The sequence below is a fragment of the Caloenas nicobarica genome, chromosome 16 (genome assembly GCF_036013445.1).
Source record: "Caloenas nicobarica isolate bCalNic1 chromosome 16, bCalNic1.hap1, whole genome shotgun sequence".
Lineage (NCBI taxonomy): Eukaryota > Metazoa > Chordata > Aves > Columbiformes > Columbidae > Caloenas > Caloenas nicobarica.
Window position 1 is genome coordinate 7,078,662 of NC_088260.1, and position 15,003 is coordinate 7,093,664.

Below are 15,003 nucleotides of genomic sequence, written 5' to 3' on the forward strand. Positions count from 1 at the left end.
ACAGGAAACTAAGCATCAGTTTGATTGTGACAGTTTCCTATAAGCCAGGCAGCTGCATTTCTCCCCAAAAGGTGACACGTGGTCAGGCTCCAGGCTCTCACGCACACTGCGTATTACCAGGCAGGAGTCTGCAGCTACATGGTGAAGGGCAAAGAGAGCTGTGCATCCACAAAACCCAGCAACTGGCACGACTAGCAATATTCACAGGTTTCCGTCATCCTATGGATACGCCACATTCCTGTGGGACCACAGAAGATACATCAGAAAGAAAAGTATGAAAAGTCATGAGATAATTCTCGCCAGCTGGCAGTTTGGCTTCAGTCCTGCTGCTCCCACAACCGGCTACTGGCACATACCAGGACAAAAGTGCCTCTTGTCTTCCAAGCGTGCAGAGAGACAGCAGTCACTGCGCTCTGCATCTCCATGGCTGCAATGTTCACAGCTATTTTCTTGTAGAAACAATTAACCCCGACGATTATCTCATTTTTAAAGCAGAGACCCAATTCAACAGCTAAGGGAGGATTTTGCAACAATACTATGTAAGGCTTCGCTCACTTTGCCTCTTTTTGCTCTGGACACTCCTGCAGGTGTCCCAGTCTTTTCACATTGACCCAGAGTTTCCACCAGAGACCACCTTATGGTAAGGGAGAAGGGTTGAAGGTGTATATTCAAGTGTTGTTTCTCATGTCATTCATCATTTACAGACGCATACCCACAGGTAACATCATCTCACAACTGCATGGGCTGCAATGTCCCTCCCTGTGGTAGTGATTCCTTTCTCTTACCAGATGCAGCAGGACCCGCAGAGCATCTCGTGCCCTCTCAGGATGCTGCAGAATCTCAGTCAGGGCCTGTCCAACCAGTGAAGAAGGGCTGTTCAGCTTCATATCACTCCCAATAAGCATGAAGCCTGCAGGATTCAGAATAAGAGATGCTCAATCTCCTTTTGTTACAAAAAAATGTTCAAAACAGCAGCAAATATCCTCTGCCCTCTCGGACTACTAGGATGGCGGTTTACTGCATCCTGTGGAGTGATACATTATTTTCCCAGAGCAGCTGCCCACTCGCTGCCCAGTCCCACAAACTAAACTTCCAGAAAGCTTCTAGATGCTTCTTACTGTCCTCCTCTATTAAATCAAGTGTTTTCCTGTTCAAGCAAGTGGAAGAGCACTGTATTGCAGCTAAACTTGTCCTAGCATGCTCCACATCTTCTTTACAGCAGCAGAAATCGATAGATGCTAAATGGTGCTTGCAGAAACAGAACTCACAAACCAGAGAGCTTTCCCTGTCTCGATCAGAAACCTGTCCTGGCTCATGCACCGTCTAAAGGCGAGATTCTCCAGATGTTGGCACAAGGAGCTCTGCCTGCCCCTTCTCACCCATTGAGGTACACGGCCACTGTCCTTGCTCTGGTGCTCCGTCCGAGACATCATCAAGAGTTCAAGATGAAAGTCAGTGACCGTGTGTAATGAGCTTGTTTACACACCATGGAAGGGGCAGCACCAACAGAAGCCTCTACCTGGTGGCAACGCCAAGCACCCATGCCCACGGTCACTCTCTTTTGCCTAGGAAGCTGTCACTTTTATTTTTTTAATGCTCTTCCCTTTGAGATAGAAAAATCTTGGAAGGAAAATAAAATACAAACTCAACTGCGGACTGTAACCTAAAGTCAGGGAATGAGTTATCGCATTGGACATTATTTCTTTCCAGTCATGAAACCATTGTAAGGAAACACACTTCACCTCACAATTGCTTTAAATTCTATCTAATTCATAACCCACTTATTATAGAAAGTGAAATACTGATGTTTTCCATGACACCGATACTCAACCACACTCAGCTGAATCAGGGTCTGAATTCTGGGAGAGCACAGGGCACACGCTACTCCCAGCCACCTGCCAGCACCACTCTGTGCTTAACTCAAACAATTTGGCACAGGAGCACCACTTGGAAACCCCATCTTTTCGTTAAAAAGCAGATTCTTCCTACCTGCCCAGTTGGATGGATGGGAGAACTGCTTGCTGCTCTGTACAGTTTTCATCGCTTCTCCAAGGGCTGCGCTGGCTTTCATCCCATTCAAGAGGGAGGAATAGAAGGCATGCACAAACATCTTGGAAGCAGCCACAGGAACAGGCCAGAGTGACACCAGGACACACTGAGCCCCAGCAGCCAGGAATGCTCTTGTCAAGCCAATCACTCCATCAGCAGTGACTTTGCTGCTGGATTCTTGGTAAGAGCCAAGAACCACTAACTTGACAGGAAGTCGCAGATCCAGGACATCAGCTGCTGTAAGCAGAAACTCCTGAAGAGGAGGGCAGTCTGAGATGCTCTCCACATCACTGGCATCATCCTGCATCCGAAGGGATTCTGGGATTGTGTAGGGGTTCCCAAAAGAACTCTTGCTGCTGGCTGGATTGCTGTCAGAGTTGGGTGTCAGGACCAAAGCAGCCAGTTTCCAGGAGACGTGGGTTGCAAAATGGACACATTCTGCCTGGGTGAGGGCACTCATGACCCTCTCTTTTGTTGCTGCATTGCCAACTAAGGGCTGGCAGCCCAGTAACTCAGACACCATGTATGCTTCCTCTTCTGCAGAGGGCATAGGTCCCCACAGCCACCTGTCCATAACTGCTGAAGGGAGCTTGGGATTTCCTATGACGGCTGCCATTGAGGTAGAACTGCAGTAAGCAGGAGTAGTCTTCCTCGCATGCGACTGCAGAGAGAAAAGAGAAAATGGAGTTCAAAGACCTGGTTGTTATGGTGCTGGTAATAAAATATCCTGTCTCTTTGGTTCTAAACAGAAGTCTGGTTGTCATAATTACAAAAATCTTTTGTGTTTATCTGGTTTCTTCGATTTAACTATTCCAAGGAACATCTCCACGTGAGTCGGGTCAGCATTTCTATCCACATGTCTTGGGTGAACAGATAGATAAGAACAGGAAGCAACAGACTTAGTTCAGGTCCCTTTGACTGCTGTGGCAGGGCTGAAAGCATGAAGAAGATCCCAGCTTCTCACCATATGAGAAGACTACTTGTAACCACACACTAACTGGTTTCTCATAGCTGTATTTCAAGGATCAGCATCACCACTGCCAGCAGCATGATGCTGCACGCAACTGGGTACTGGGGCCTGACACTGAACAGCTTAATCCCCAGACCAGTAACGCTGACAAGGTTCAGTCCCTTCAGCTGATCCAGTGACTGCGTTTAACCCAGCGCAAGCCAAGGCACGCAGCAGAACACTGCTCAGCAAGAGCAGATGTGACTTAGTGCGTTTCCCCTGGAGTCTGGAGCCTTAGAAATGCTGATGTCAAACATCAGCATGAAGAGACTTCTGCAGGATTTGCCTGTGGTATTTGCTTTGCCTTATAGCTTCTGCACCATGAGATGTTAGTGGCCTTCTCCATACAGAAAGCAACATAGGAGGAATGTGACAGGACAGGTAGCTTGTCAAGGAAGCTCAGTATTCATCACAAACACCTACACTTCTGCAATCTGCCATATAGTTCCACAGCCCAGGACATACTGTCCTTTAGACGAGGATATCCAAACGATCCATTCCCCTTGTCCTTCCCGGCATGCCTGGGGCTGGGATTTCATGTTGCAGGAACTACATCAGAATCTACTTCACAGATGTGGTGCTCAACATGCTTATGAGAACTGGGTGTGCCCTGGGAAGGGGGTACATTTGTGGTTTCTATTCTTTCATCTGGCACAGCAGGACAGAGCTGCTCCTATTCCAGCATGTACAGGAACCTGCACCCCACAGGAGAGGTTTTATGAGAGAGGTTTTCTAAGGCAATGTCAGACCTTGGAGCTGGGATTCAGCGACTGGATGGATGGCACCGCAATGAGGCTGAAGCGCTCATAGAGGTACTCGTTGGAGGAGCTGCCCTTCAGGAGAGCAAAAGGAATGAGGTACAGTTCTCCTTCCAGAACAAGTATCAGCTGGCGGTGGCGGCCAACAGGCCCACTGGAATGCATCAAACCCTAAAAAGAAAAGAGAGAGAATCAGTTCAGCCTTTTCACTCCATCAGTGGCCCAGCCTGCACCTTCCAAGCATCAGGCAAGCCAACTTTGCAGTGTTCACTGCAGGACGGAGACAAGGATGTAGCACACAAGGATCCCTGTGCCGGCGGACACGGGGCCTGTGCCCCCACCTCGCGCTGTCAGCTGAGCCCTGCACTGCATCATCCTGCAGAGCAGAGCCCGAATGGGCCGAGCGCTGGGACACCGGCATCAACCCAATGGCTGCCAAGCACCCAAGCAGCCCCAGTCCCAGGATGGAGAAGGAGCCAGGCCCAGAGCCAGGCCCAGAGCCAGGCCCAACCTGTCTGGCCACCAGCCCGGCACTGTGTGGCAGCGGGAGGTTCAGGGTGGTGCTGCCAGGCTTCCAGTGCTGCTTTTTCTATCTCCCAGACCTATCTGTCCCCAGACGGAGCTGCCGAGTTTGCCAATTAATATTAGTGAATTACAGATATGCTTCCTGCTTTGGTTCATCAGAAGCGTTAAATGTTGGCAGCTGACTGAAGTGGTATCAACAGCAACATCCCTTGTTTCCACCTCCCAACACATCCAGTCTTGCCATCTGGGAAGACCAAGTCAAAACCACCACGCTTCAGATACAATCCCTAAGCTGACTGTTCTTGCTTTCCAACACCGAGTTTGGTAAATGAATCTCTAAGTTTGTCAGCGCCAAAGGCTTACTCCTTCCATAGGTCCTATCAGTAAGTCGTAGAGCGCACGGAGTGGGGGTTTGGTGAAGGAAGTCTGTCTCCTTGGGAGAGACGATGTTCCATCCTTAACAGGAGACACGGTGCTGCTGAACAGACTGGTCATGCTCTGACAGCTCCTGTGGGCAAAAGGCAAGTGAGAGGTCAGCTGTAGAGATCTGAGGTCCACTGCAGGTTGGTCTGATCTCGGAACACTGATGAAAAGCCAGTCCCTGTCCATCCAGAGGATGCTGTTCTGTAAGATGCTTCACGGCAGGACTTTATTGTCCCATTCAGCTTCACACCACAATTAATGATGACATTAATGGCAGGGTGAACCAGCTGCAGACACCATATTACATTGCTACAGAGCAGGACATCAGTCTGCAATGTCCTTTTTTTAAAAACATTTACTCAGAAGAAATGCCTTGTCTCTGGTCCTTGTTTTTACCTCTTGCCTGGATTAATTCTTGGCTATCAACATAGAAAATTTAAAAAAAAAAAAAAAAAAAAAAAAAGAGAAAATATTTGCACATCCAGGAAATCAAAAGAAAACTCAACACCCAACCGACATGTTAATCAATGAGATATATTAACAGTTGATTGCATATTTGCTATGGCATATAAATTTGTATGTATGCATATATAATGCCTACAGCAGATACAAACACACAGGCACAGTGTCTCATCATACTACCAGATTAAGCCAACATGCAGGAAAAGACGAGAGCAAAAATATTGTGCTCAAGTGCACTCCTACCACTTACAGACTGCAGGCTTCAGACATACCTCTGACCTTTTCTGACACATACCAACTGATTCAGAAAATTTCTTTCCTCAGTTGCCACAACAAATCTCCAGACCCAGCTTACATCATGTCTAAAACCTATTCTCTAAAGAAGGAACAATGCCACCACTCGTGCTCCCAAACAACAAGGAATTTACATCTCTCAGGACTCCAGGAGTAATTCAAGAATGCAAACGGAAGCCTGGTGTCCAACTGCCCACACTCTCCAATGCAGAGGTTCTTGTCAAAGTCCGAGTTCGCTGCCGCCACTCAGAGCTGCTGACACGGAACAAGGTGACCTGCACAACCCCGAATTCACTGCAGGATCAGCATGGACGCAGCACCACGCGCTCCCCTCCGGACCCTCTGCCCAGCGCTGCTGCAGCTGACTGAGCCAAGCACACTTTGCAGTGCTCAGACATTTCACCCTTTATGTAGCACGGATTTTAAAAATAGATGAGGAAATAAAAACTGTGCTTTCCCAGCCTCATGCATTTCTAGTGCCCTGAACCCCGTGCTTCAAGCACATCTCTCTAGCGTATTCTGCCCAACCTACCAGTCTAGAAGGGCAGGGATACCCCACTGCTTATCCAGCAACCAGGGAGCATGAAGAGCTTTAGTCCTAGCACACCAGCCCTGGCTTTCCCAAGAAGTAGCTCTTAGTCAGCAGGTGGCACTCGCCAGCCTCACCTGCTGCATGAAGCGATTTTAACGCGCTAATTTACTGCAGAGAATAGGGGGCTTGATTACTCTAATCAGCAGAGCCTCCTTCATCTTGGTTTCACAGCCAAGCAGCTCTAGATTTATTCCTTCACCACTCAGATTGCTTTTGATTAGAACAAAACCAAGAGAGTATCATAAATCTTTCCATCTCTTGCCTGTGTGTTTGTGTACACAAAGAGTAAGAAAATCCATAGGGGGAGGATCCCTTGTTGCAGCAGCGCAGAGCTGCGGCCCTGGCCAGCCCACTCCCTTTCTACCCAAGCCAGGGCAAACAAATGGCTCCCAGGTGGCTCGTCAGGCATCCCAGTCCAGGTGATTTCAATGTGATAAGAGGGAGACTTTTGAGTCTTTTGGCCAAATACCTCTTCTATAGAGCACCAGTGCTGGTGTCTGGGATGCTGCACTGATCATTTCTACCTTTCTCTCACAATGTAGAGGGGTCCCCTGATTTCTGGAACAGTAAAATCGCTCATTTGGAAACCTCTGCGCAGACTCTTCAGGGTTGCTTATTTTTAACCCTTTCTATAAGGCAGCCTGAGCTGCAGCAAGCAGAGGGAACAGCACAAACTGTGCCTGCATACACCAGCATCACCTCTGCTTTCAGCCTTTGTCCAGGAGATGCACGAGTAAGCCATGATCTCATAACAGCCTCAGAGAAAGGGGCAGGAGACTGTGTCACGCAAGCCTTGAGCTCAGACTGGTATGTCCCACCACCAGCCCCACAGGCTCTGCCAGCAGCGGGTGAAGGTGGCCAGGCCCAGGCAGGGAGGAGGGTTCGAACTGCAATCAGCACGGAGCTGCTCCTGCCTTGGCCCTCATTAGGGCTCTGGACAAGTCAAATACTGCTCGTGACCAAGCAGAGCCCTTCTGGAGGGCTGGCAGTCCGACACTGCTGCGGTGGTCCGGCAGGCTCAGGACAAGGGACATCCATCAGCCCTGTCACGCTGCAAGCCCTCCTTAGAAAGACCCTTCCTTGACAGGCAGCCCCAAATCCACATTCAGGGCCTTGACACACTCACGAAGCCAAGCTGTGGGGAGCTCCAGAAAACATTCAGATATGAGCTCCCTGTGGATGCTTTCAAGGACCCGCAATTATCTCCAGAACCCACCAGTGGCTGCACAAAACCCGCAGACCACCCAGTGCTCTCTGCCTGTGTGGTCTGTACTTGGGCAGCTCCAGCGCTGCACCCTGTATGGTAGAGAACCAGACAGACAAGAGACTCTGCAGCCACTGCGTTCCATCTGCCTTCCAAAGACCTCGCTTGTCCTGGGCCAGGAGCAGAGAAAACAGAAGCTGCATAAGACACAAGCAACTGAGACCATCTTGGGGGCTGTATCACCCACAGCTATGGCCAGTACCGGGATCCCTGCAGCATCCCTTCAGTGCTTCTTTCTCCTCCAACGTCCATTTCTTCTCAGAAGAAATGCTTCTCTTCCTTAAGTTAACTGCCAAACCCCCACATTTTTGTTTTTCTAAGCAGAACTGCCAAAAAATCATACTATTCTCCGCTTAAAAGCCAGGTTACCTGATGACAGCGGCCAGAAGGCACCAGCCCCAAACCAAGGCCTTCCTTTCAGTCACCCGCTTGTCACCAGACATGGAGACTGGATGGCTCCGAACAGTCCCTCCATCTCCAGGGCCTCCTTTTCTAACATGGGACCTTAACAGCATGTGCAATTCCTGTGCGTGAGGGAGCTTGCACTGGCCCCAAGCCATGCAAACTCCCTTGAGGATCTCCAGTGTTCCAGCACAAGATGTGAACATGCATCCAGGCCCCACATGAGGAACCAGGGTCTGCCTTGGCAGCAGGGAAGACAAGCTCTTGTTCTCGGCTCCAAGCAGGCCCTGCTCCTCTTTGTCCCTTGCAGTGCAGAAGCCAAAGCAAACAGACACCATACCTTTAATCGCTGCTGGTGAGCCACAGATTTACCATCCTTTGAAGCACCACAGCAGCGACAATCCACCCAGGGTTGACCTGCAGCTATAGGAACTCACTCCAGTACCAGCTGGCAGAAAAGCCATTGCACAGAGGAGCTGAGCCGGAGGCCGGAGCTGCAAGATCCCAGTTTGTGCAGTGTTGTATTCTCACCTGTTCAAGAGGTTGTTCCTGCTGACCATCCTCAGGAAGCCAGTCGGGTCAGTCATTGAGTTCAGCTTGTTATTCATCTCCTCGAACTGTTGGTCCATGATATCCCCAGCTTCACTCTCAGTCTCGCTGCTGGCACAGGCTCTGCAGGGGGAAGGAGTCAACGATGCAAGACAGAGCAACAGCTTTGTGACAAATGCTCAGCCACTTTGAGTGAAAATGTTTTTCAGACACAACCTCAACCAAATGCTGAAGTTGAAGTCTCCCTGGATCGCATCACCTCTTCCTGTTAGGCACACGAAAGACTCATAACTCCAACCCTACCTCTTCTCCTAGGCGCCCTTCAAGGTTTAAAGTGCGGCACATGCCGATGGAAATGCAGGACTCTAGTTCCCATGCACTGCAGGTATAGACTTTGGAAGCTGTGGCCCAACACAGGAAAGCTGAGCTCTGCAGGAACCGCCAGCTGAGCACTTGATTTGCCTGAGAACAAGTTAGTGCGTGTTGCACTAGTAGCAAACTGGACCTGCAAACTGCCGACATGTTCCTCAGCCACCCAAAATAGAGCACTTTCTGACTAAGTAGCAAGCTTCACTTATAAAAGCAAACTAAACAGTCGCCACATCCTTTACCCTGTATGCTTCATTCACCAAGAACATACGGGGACAGGGACATCCCCAACTCTGCTTGTCAGACAGAAGTGCTCAGAAAAATACTACTTGGAAATATCAGCATAGAAATTATATTTGTACTGATCCAATCAATAAATCAAACCAAGTACCATGAGAGATCACAAGATTAAGTATAAATAAGCAGAAAATCCTGACTTGTGATAAATCCATAGGATAAAAAAAAGAAGGAAACATAGTTGTGGGACCTATGTGAGTAATAGATTGGAGTAAGGTTTTATTTTTATTCTTTGCTGAAACTCATCAGATGGATTAATTCACTGTAAATTATTTACTCAGCTATAGCCACAAGGGAATGTATTTGGATGAGGGGTGGAATTCCTACGGTATTTGCAGTTTTTCATAAGTAAACCTTTGAAGGGGAACTAATTACACTGGAAACTCTAAGTATGATGGAATCCACCCATATACAGTCAGACATGGCATCTGCCTCCTCATCCAATCTATAGATTCATTACCCAGCCTATGGGTCCAAACCTTATTTGCATGTGCATATAGAATCACTTGGCAGAAAAATAGCCATGGATACAAAAATATAGCAATTGTTTTGTTGCTGTAGTGAAAATTTGCCCCTCCGCTGACTCTCAGTTCTCAGACTTCTCGGCTGACCGGCTCACCCCAGACTGTTATAAATTGCTTTCAGGGTTAGATCCCCCTGGCCAGCTTACCGGGTGTAGTAGGAATCCACACCCAGAGCCTCCCGCACGCTTGAGATGTACTGTTCCAGCGCAGAGTTCGTTATCGTTTGCAGGGCCACACTGTTGGCTTCATGGAATTCCCCAGCATTTTCTGTCAGGCTGTCACCCAGATAATACTCATGAAATTTCAGAATTCCTGCAAGGCACCAGAACCACAAGGTTATTTCTGCAGGGCAGGAAGAGTGGTGCCAGCAACTGTCTAGGAAGGCACAGTCCTCAGCATTTGGCATTTCCAGTACAATTGGGGCAAAGCATTCTGTGCCATGTCTCCGCAGGGCTCTTCCAGCATTCTGCAAAACAGCCTTGCTTGTAAAGTCTGGTTTTGTACTCTGCAGATGATGGCTCAAAGGTACGAAGGCAGAGCAGCGCTTTTACGAGATTCTCAGAATGCATTTGCTATTGCAGCACTCTCATATAAATTATAAATCAGATCTTTCATATAAGCATCTACCAGAGTAATTCACATTTCAATAGATGCACATGAGAAATATCTATTAATAGCCTCTGATCGCATAACTGAACACACAAGGCCCAAATGCTGAACAAAAGTGTTTCTACTACAGCAGAACTTCCTTGCCTCACACAAAGATTTTTCATTTCACTCATTTGCATGAAAATACATTATATACAAAGAAAAAAGATGGATTAATGCATAGCAAAATATTAAAAGACAGCATTTCACAACGGGTAAACCAGATAAAGGACACGCACTATTTTGTTAAGAATTCCACTATTGCTGTAGATAAAACCTTCCTCCACTCAGACCGGCATATCCTTCCTGATATAATTAATTCTACAGCCTGCGATCAACAGTAAAAGGCTGCTCTGGATGCCCTGTTTGCCTTGACATCATAAATTATTAAACCAGTTCAGAAGAGTGGAGGAATAAAGAATTAGGCAACTCCTTCTGCAAAAACAGCAGCAAATACAGAATGAGCGAAGAGGCTCTAATGGCACCATCTCAACTGGATAACGAGGATCCTGGGCTGCCACCCACGCTGCTCTGTCAGTGCTAACGACACAAGAAGAGTGAAGAGCTCCCAGCAGCTGGGCTGGAGCCCCCACTGCAGAGCTCCCCAGCAAAGCTGCTCCAGCGGCAGCACTGCAGACCCTGCGCCCGGCAGTGCCGGCAGCAGCCACAACGCCGTACCCGAGCAGTGCAACTGCTGGGCTGCCAGACCCGGGCTGCCCAGGAGGATGCTCATGAAGCCTGCTGGCAAACCCTATGCTGCTGATCCATGTAATTTTAGTAAACATAGTTTGATATTAATATTATAGAATTACTGGCATTTGATTGTGCAAACTACAGGCCTGGAAAGCAAATTAGTGACTGGATGCATAGCAAGGACAACACCATCTCACACTTACACATGCAACATTGCAAAATGTCCCCCCAAATCCTATCTTCCAATCACTGCCACCCCATCTGAAGGCAGGCATGTGTGACTGTTTGCTTCCCTTCTCCAAGCAGTTTTGCTGCCATCTAAATAGCGCTTTTTATCTCATTAGCTTTGTCACGGTGAAGGGCTGCAATTATTAAATTATATTCAGAAAGAACTCATGAAAATCTACAGTCATCACTTTATTAGATAATGAACAACAGCTGTCTGCAAAAAGAAATCCTCTTCAAATTAATCCTCCTTGCTCCTCTGTGATAAGTGTTTCCACATTCATATGAGGAGAATTCAGAGGATCAGGCAGTTCAATGGCATATCAGGAAGCAGGGACACCCTTCTGTTTTCTGCAATCCACTTCAGTGAATAAATGTCAAAAGCTTTTGGAAGGATAAAGCACAGAAATATAGTCGGGATTCTTATGCACGGAAGGTTCTCACAGAGCCAACATACACGGAATCTCATTACTGCTCTGCTCTGCCCTGTGGGAAATACATACAGATTGGTGGTTGAAAAATGGAAATATTAAACACATGAAACATTTCCATCTCCAGGTGAACATCAAAGCCCTGAAAAAGCACTTCTGTGTCATTATTGTTGGGGTTATGCCACAGTTTTCAGTCTATTTAACCGTAAGGTACTAGATGGAAAGGATTCCCTCACATATTCGCTCTGCTCCCAGATTCATTCCTAGCTAAAAATGGTACAATTCTCCCTTTGTAAGGCTTGTTCTACAGGTTCTCATCTCCAAGAAGGACCTCACCTGCCCCAGGAGCCAGCAGCCAGCTGTACAGATAACCTGCAGCCAGGGAGTAGTAGAGAACAAGTCCCCTCTGGCCATTCACTGTCTCCAGGACCTGATCAATGGTCACTGGAGAATAGGGATCAGAGTCCTGCTGCCCAGTCTGGCGTTCCACGAGCAGGTCAGCAAATGCCCTTGTTCGTCCTCTCTCTGCTACTGCCAAAGCTTCATCATGGTGACCTGAAAAGACAAAGCCATCTCTCAGACCTGCCACCAACACAGCCTGCAGCACAATGTGCAAAGCTGCTATCCCAACCCAAACGAACACCTGGGGAGCAGGGAAGCAGGGTCACAGCACGTATTTGTGGAAGAAGCAGTCTCTGCGGTAGAACACAATCCCACAGATCCTCTTGGCTACAAACAATAACAATGTGTGGGACAACGACCCACAGAAAGGGAAATGAATGGAGGAAGCAAGAAAGAAGACCCAAAGGTGCCTGAAACCCAAAGCAGGAGACCCTTATTTCTGTCCTGGCAAAGAAATACTGTGCTGCACCAGACAGGTGAGGAGGGAAGGATACATCACGTGAACTGCATCCCCGCAACTTCAGCTGAACTCTTTGCATGAACTTGGAGTTCAGACTCAGCGTACAATGGCTCCTCTTACCGAGACTGACCAGTACCCGTTGCAGGGCCTGGTAGGAGGATGTCTGCAGGTCGAAGAGGGACAGCTTGTAGTCAGTGCTCAGCTGCACCTCGTGTCGGATGGTTTCAAACAGTGCCGAGGCCCGGTACAGCTGGGAGGGAAAACAGCGACGGTGACTTCCTCACAGACACGGCACAAAGCAGTGGCTGGGAGAGCAGCATCCAGGGCTGACATACCCTCAGGCAGGGGAGCTCAGCCCCTCGGGACGGCAGCATCCCTGGCAGAGGGGAGGTGACTGGATGGAGCAGGAGGGCATGTGGGCCTGAGTCGGCTCGGTGCATCAACCACCCTCCCCAGGATGCACCGGACATCTTCTCCCCAGGGACAGGAATGACCCCAAGGGCTCACAAGACACTAGCCCCCAGCCCAGGGCAGACCACAGGATATCTATCTATCTATCTATCTATCTATCTATCTATCTACACAGACATATACCTGGTGCTGAGACTCCTCCAGGTTCCCACTCGCCCAGAGGGAGAGGCCAAGGCCGTGGCGGATTTTGGCTTCATCTTCTCTGCGTCCCAGCTGCTCTGCCAGCCTCAGTCCTGAAAAGGAGCCAGGGTGAGAGGGCCAAACGGGAGAAGGGGCTTTGGCAGCCGGCACAGAACAACGTCTGCCCCAGCAGCCCGCGGGCTGCCAGCACCAACAGCACCTTCTGCATCATCCTCCTCTCCACCACACTCCAAACCTCTCGCCTCCGTGTGCCCTGCTGACAACAGGGACACCTCTCAGGCACCTCTGTTTCCCACAGACCCGAGAGTGGGAACCCCAGCCACAACTGCACAGCTCAGCAGCAGCTAGCGTTTGCAGGCTTTTCAGGAAGTCTGCATCACACCAGGAGAAGGAGCTGTATTTAGTTTCTCCCCTTCCAGATTAATTGAATTCCCTCAGCGTACTGGAATCCTGCCAAGGTCAGCTTCAGGAAAACCAGACTAACTGATGTAATTAATCCGTTATCTCCCAGCTTCACACACACCAGCTACACTGCTGATCTCCACCAGAGAGCCACCACCTTGAACAGATGCTGCTTGCACGCTGGAATCCCTTGCAGCAGCACAACTCATAAGCCAGCGCTGGATGCGGTGCTCACCAGTAGTGGACGGTTTCTGGATACTGAGGGCTGAACCCCTCTCCCTTCTCTGTCAAACACGTGTTTTCACTCACAGCTTTGAGGATGCTCACCCACCTGGTCTCATCCCCACGTGAACACAGAAGGAAAAGCCAGGTGGCTGTCAGCAAGGCACACATCAGTTTGAGACCTGTTCTCGGGATCAGAGAGATCCATCACAACCTGACGTGGTTTTCCCAGAGTCAGCTGCTGGTACACGATGCTATTATAGAGGTTTACACCTTCTAGACTGAGGCACAAACTAACTTTATAAACAGACTGTCAGATGCAGTCTGGGTTCAAGCTTCAGAACTGGCTGAGACAGCCCCAGGAAGGCAGGGACCACGCTCTGCGATGCCCTGTCTGCAGGATGCCAGGAAGTCTCCGGCTGACATGGCACGCTGACCACAACAGCCCACTTGCACAGCTCCTTACACAGATGCTCAAGGCTATGGATGTCTCAAGAGCTTTTGCATTGAAGGCCACTGTCCAACACATCCTCTTAGTGCCACACTCAGAGCACCTCACTTCTCTCCATGTCTTCAGGCCTCCCTCCTGTCCCCCTGACTCACCACTACATGCTGCACCGCATAACTCAGCCTCTTACCTTCCTGCAGGTACATCACAGCCTGAGAGTAGTTCTGCAGAGCGTGATGAGTCCTCCCCAGACTGCTGTAAGACACAGTTTTGGCTACAAGGTCGTTCATTTGTGCCGCAATGCTGAGGTGCTGCTCCTGATAAACTACCGCCCTCTCGTAGGTGCCCAAGGACTCATAGGTCAGGCCCAGGTTCCCATAGGCCCGGCCTTGGCAAGCAGGGTTGTTGGTCTCCTCCGCAATCTGCAGGTCCAGCTGGTGGTACTGCAGGGCTGTGTCGTACTCCCCCATCTGCTGGTAGACCCCTCCGAGGCCACAGGCAGCATCGCTCTCCAGAGCACGGTCCTTCATCTCTCGAGCAATGTTCAGCTGGCGCTCCAGGCAAGAAATGGCTTGTTCGTAGTTCCCCAGCTGGCTGTGCAGGCTCCCCAGCTCCCCGTAGGCCTGGGCTTTGTTAAACGCCTCCCCCAGCTCATGTGCAACCACAAGCCTCTTCTCAAAGCACACCAGAGCCTGCTGCAAACTTCCCATTGCCCTACAAGGGAAGAAAACAACAGTGTGTATTTTGCCAGCATTTTCCTGAAAGAATATCTTTTGTCGTTTCCTTTAGAGGCCAACTCAAGCCTTTCAGGCAGAGACAAATGCTCCCCCCAGGAGACTTCCCCGCACCTTTGAATTAACCTCCTTCTGTCACCCTATAAACTTCTCTTCCTCTCAGGGCAGAGCAACAGTGGCTTCATTATTTGAGCCAGCAGCACAGTCCT

The 15,003-nt window shown here is 49.3% G+C and overlaps 1 protein-coding gene across 3 annotated transcripts in view; it reads right to left on the reverse strand.

The window, feature by feature from the left end:
• Positions 1–15,003, reverse strand: part of TTC28 (tetratricopeptide repeat domain 28) — a 102,994-nt gene that overhangs the window by 11,230 nt on the left and 76,761 nt on the right. For all 3 annotated transcript variants that reach the window (XM_065646026.1, XM_065646024.1, XM_065646025.1), the window contains 10 exons: positions 14,251–14,774; positions 12,971–13,080; positions 12,497–12,626; positions 11,851–12,069; positions 9,664–9,829; positions 8,310–8,450; positions 4,705–4,849; positions 3,808–3,987; positions 1,990–2,710; positions 786–910 (listed from right to left, as the gene is read on the reverse strand). In XM_065646026.1, the coding sequence (XP_065502098.1) occupies positions 786–910; positions 1,990–2,710; positions 3,808–3,987; positions 4,705–4,849; positions 8,310–8,450; positions 9,664–9,829; positions 11,851–12,069; positions 12,497–12,626; positions 12,971–13,080; positions 14,251–14,774 (2,461 nt within the window). The remainder of the gene's footprint in view (positions 1–785; positions 911–1,989; positions 2,711–3,807; positions 3,988–4,704; positions 4,850–8,309; positions 8,451–9,663; positions 9,830–11,850; positions 12,070–12,496; positions 12,627–12,970; positions 13,081–14,250; positions 14,775–15,003) is intronic.